At 33.8% G+C, this 4,353-nt stretch overlaps 1 protein-coding gene across 1 annotated transcript; it reads right to left on the bottom strand.

The window, feature by feature from the left end:
• Nucleotides 1-227: 227 nt before the first annotated feature.
• LOC121856884 (S-phase kinase-associated protein 2-like) lies at nucleotides 228-3,966 on the bottom strand. The gene is made up of 3 exons (XM_042352653.1): nucleotides 3,702-3,966; nucleotides 909-1,029; nucleotides 228-488 (listed from the first exon to the last, which is right to left on the bottom strand). The coding sequence occupies exons 1-3, from the start codon at nucleotides 3,864-3,866 to the stop codon at nucleotides 250-252; spliced, it is 525 nt and encodes a 174-aa protein (XP_042208587.1). The 5' UTR covers nucleotides 3,867-3,966; the 3' UTR covers nucleotides 228-249.
• Between the last annotated feature and the right edge of the window lie 387 nt (nucleotides 3,967-4,353).

Here is a 4,353-nt window from a genome sequence, read left to right as displayed (position 1 = left end):
ATCTTCGGGAGCGTCCTCTTTTTTTAATATTCAGATATGGCAACCCTATCTTATGGGGAAAATTGATCCGCTTAACATTGTTTCAAATAACGTCACGTTTTCAGGAACGTAACCCCGACGTTAAGCAAGGACTTACTGTAATACTGTACATGGTGTACAAACAACATATACACTATTATACAGTACAGTAAATTTGAATTATTGAAATTTAGATTCTTAAAATTCTTTGTTGTGGCAATAATGCACTCATCAGTGAAGACTTACTTCAGCTTTAGCCAGTCTGAGAACACTGGATCCTCTGAGAATGACTCGGCCTACAACTCCAGGCTTAAGTGTCTTTCCTCCAAGATCAAGTCTTCGCCATAGCGTTTCGTCAAATGCTAATCTCTTCCATCTTCTATTTACTTGGGCACACCTAGCCAACATGAACTTTGGAAGCCATCGGAAAACTGACAAAATCAACTCATCTGACATTCGATTAAATTTATCTGGAAAAAATAAAATTATAATCTTTAAAAAAAATAATATCTTATAGAAATGAAGAACTGCTATACACAGGATGCTATTGATTAACATGAGTTGCATATTGATCCAAAAATGAAGGAAAATTAGAACATGAGGAAGGAAAAGGCATGTAAAGGACAAGGGTGGAAAAAATACAAAGATAGGAAAATACATAAAAAATAGCTTACAAAGTATTACACTGTACAAAGAGAGTCTGACTACATAATCATATGTACAAACATTAAAATCACAAAACATTAATTCTGATTTTCCAAAAGGTAGAACTGAATAATTTTATATAAAAGTTGATAGGTATTAAAAAAAAAATCTAAGAGCACTACAAATTACTTGTAAACAGAAGATTGAAGATTGTTTGATGCATTTGGGTTTGTGGCTGTACTTACCATCCCCTCCAATAGCATCTAATCTTCTACGTTTATAAACAAAAAATTCTTCTTCATTTCCAGAGTCATCAGGAAGAAAGGTTCCATGACTAAGTACATTCTGATTAGTTTGTTGTAGCACCTGCAATGAAAGACAAAATTAACAAAATCCCCAGCACATTCCTGAAATTTAAAGACAATTAAATCAAACAACACTGCAACCACAAAATAAAGTTCCACAAAATTACTCAAATACTAAGTGTAGATCATAAATATTAACCCTTTAACTTTGATCAGGGTTCCTGGGAGATCCTCAGACGAGAGAATTTGCAATTTCCAAGAATGAAAATAATTATAATACTTTATACAGTATCTACAGAAATAACTTTAAATGAATACTGTATTCTAGGCACAATACTGTAATTACCTATATTAACTCAATTACTGTACAGTATTATGTTTTCAATAAAGTTATATTGATTGTTGTTGGTGCAGTCATAAACATAGTTAATAAAAAATAGTTACACACCATTTAAATATCAATAAAATATGTAAAGAAATACAGTATACAGTAATATATATATATACAGTGACCCCTCTGTTAACGAACTCAATCAGTTCCAGAAGGTCGTTCGTTAACCGAAACGTTCGTTAACCGAAACCATTGTTTCAATGGGTTTTTGGGTAATTGGTTCCAGCTCACCGAAAATTTCCTAAATTCAACAAAAGTGGTAGAAAAGTTCACTTACTTTGAGGTGTGTATGTAGAAGGCTCCTGGATGATGATGATGATGATGATGATGATGATGATGATGATGATGATGATGATGATGATGATGATGATGATGATGATGATGATGATGATGATGATGATGATGATGGGATTTAGAATGGGAGTGAAGGAGAAGGAAGAAGAGAAGGCATTGGGGTGGAAGAGAAGTCACCCCATGGCGCCATTTCACCCATAAAATTTTAGCTCTCTGGTGTAATTCAAGATTATTTTCTTTAAATCAACACTGCACTGCATTATATATTGTCAATATGTAAAATATATTTCAAAATGACCAATAATTTGCTTGGAAACACAGAAAAAAGCGTTTAGTTGAAGAGAGTCTCAAGCAAGATGTTACCTCCAGTGAAAACAGAGAGAGACTAACGCCTGTTTGTTGTGTTAAGAGGCTGGATGCCGCACATTAAACTAGTCATTTTACCTTCAATTATGTTCAATAATTGTTAAAATGACTAAAAAATTGAATATTAAACTTTTAAAATTATTGAATAGTATAAACTTCTTGATATTTACTAAAATAGTAAGGAATTTAAGCCCTAGAACCGATTAATGTATTGGCAGACTGATACTAAAGCTGGTTGCCCGGTCAGTGCAAGCGAAAACATGTTGAGGTCGGTTCGTAAGAACTTCGTTAACCGAATTTTTTTTCGTTAACCGAATAGAAGATCCTTATGGAAGGCAGTTCGTTAATCGAAATTACGTTAACCGAGGTGTTCGTTAAACGAGGGGTCACTGTATATATATATATATATATATATATATATATATATATATATATATATATATATATATATATATATATATATATATATATATATATATATATATATATATATATATATATATATATATATTCTAATTAGTAGACAAGCAAAGGTTTTAGTTTTAGTCCCCAACACCACAGTAAGGTCATCCTCTCCTTGGCAGCTTTATGCCCTGGTGCTGTTTTTTCATGTTCTGAAAGGTACGTGAGTTCAGGCATCCTTTTTCAAAATAAACCAGTCTTATCAAAATTATAAACTTGCTCAGCACAATAATCCCCCCTTAAATTATTTTAGCTAAAGCAGCAGGGAATTCACTTGCTGCACCATCATTACCATCTTCAGTTTCACCCCAATAAAGCCTCTGTCACTCCTACAAATGCCCATCTCTACATGCAAGCCAGCCCCAGGTTTCAATGTAAGTGTCAAACTTTAATTTTTAGTTTTCTTTACTGTATTTTGTCATTCAATTTCTTCTTTTCCCTTAAATTAAGTGATTCAAGATGCATAAAAGGACTTGGGCTATGATATAGTGAACATGCGGTATGTGTTCTGACTTAAGTACATTTCCAACATAAGAACGTCCACAGGAACGGAACTCATTTGTAACCCGTGTGTGTGCGCATGCGTGCGTGTGTGTGTGTGTGTTATTTTTGGGGGGATTAGCCCACCAGGGCACAGGTCAATGACCCACATCAGGACCTGGGGGCAAAATTATAATAATAATAATAATAATAATAATAATAATAATAATAATAATAATAATAATAATAATAATAATAATAATAATAATAAATAAATACAAAATTTTTTAAAAAGATTAATACTGTAGTGCAAAACGATGTCTATACAGTATATTGTATTGTCAAATTAAGAGAAACAATTGAAACCCTGCAATTGTGTGTAAATGGGGCAGAAAGTCAGATCAGCAACCTGGGACTTGGTCACAATTTTTGTTTGCCATATGGCAACAAAACAAACTATGGCCACAAGGGTTCTGCAGAGATGTGGAAGCCCTCGGAGCCTCAGTGGGAATAACATAAAAAATGATTAGTTTAAATGTGGTGAACAAATAAAAAATGCAAACCTCTTGTAATTGCCAGGTACTGAAAAAATGCAGACCCAGCATTAACTGATGTCAAAGTTTTAAAATTAAAATGTACAGAAGTTGAAGGTTAGTGGGCAAATCTTAATTCTGGTTAATCAACTGGCAAATGAATCTAAAAAAGTGTATGTGGCTCTAAAGTTACAGCTAAAATCAGACCTTTGGAGGAGGTGGAGGTTTGTCTTCATTAACTTGTGTGACAGGTGGTGTAGGTGTGGGTCCTCCTATACTCTCCTCATCTTGAAGTATTGACAAACCCATGTCTGCCAGCAGTGGAGGGTTTGTGCTAACATCACCACCCAAACTCCATCTTGTGCACTTCATGTTACTGTTGCTATTCTCCTTATCATAACTGCGCTTTCTGTAATGAATATATGATGATGTTGTAGATTACACTAAAGAGCTGATAATACAAAATATACAATAATTGCCAGTACTTTTTTTTAGCTATACTGTGCAGTGAAACCCCCATATAACGGACTTCTCTCTCCTGTACTTAAATTCATAAGATGATAGTTTTACATATGATGGATCCTTGAACTAACAGACTCTCTTCTCCATATAATCCATTAAATGGAGGTTTCATATTTAATGGACCTTCTACTTACTGGACATTCCCCTACATATACTGTAGTTTGTTAAATAGAAGTTTTACTGTACTATACTTAAACAGGATAGGGTAAACATAGGTCTCAGATAAAACTGGGGTTAATTTCTCGCAATACAGTAGGGTCGGGATATATCGCGATAGGGTCCAACGATGTTCGCTATATACTAAATCGCGATACAGTATATAATTACTGTACATGTA

The sequence above is a fragment of the Homarus americanus genome, unplaced genomic scaffold (assembly GCF_018991925.1).
Source record: "Homarus americanus isolate GMGI-L3 unplaced genomic scaffold, GMGI_Hamer_2.0 scaffold29614, whole genome shotgun sequence".
Lineage (NCBI taxonomy): Eukaryota > Metazoa > Arthropoda > Malacostraca > Decapoda > Nephropidae > Homarus > Homarus americanus.
This window is presented reverse-complemented; position numbering and strand designations above follow the sequence as displayed.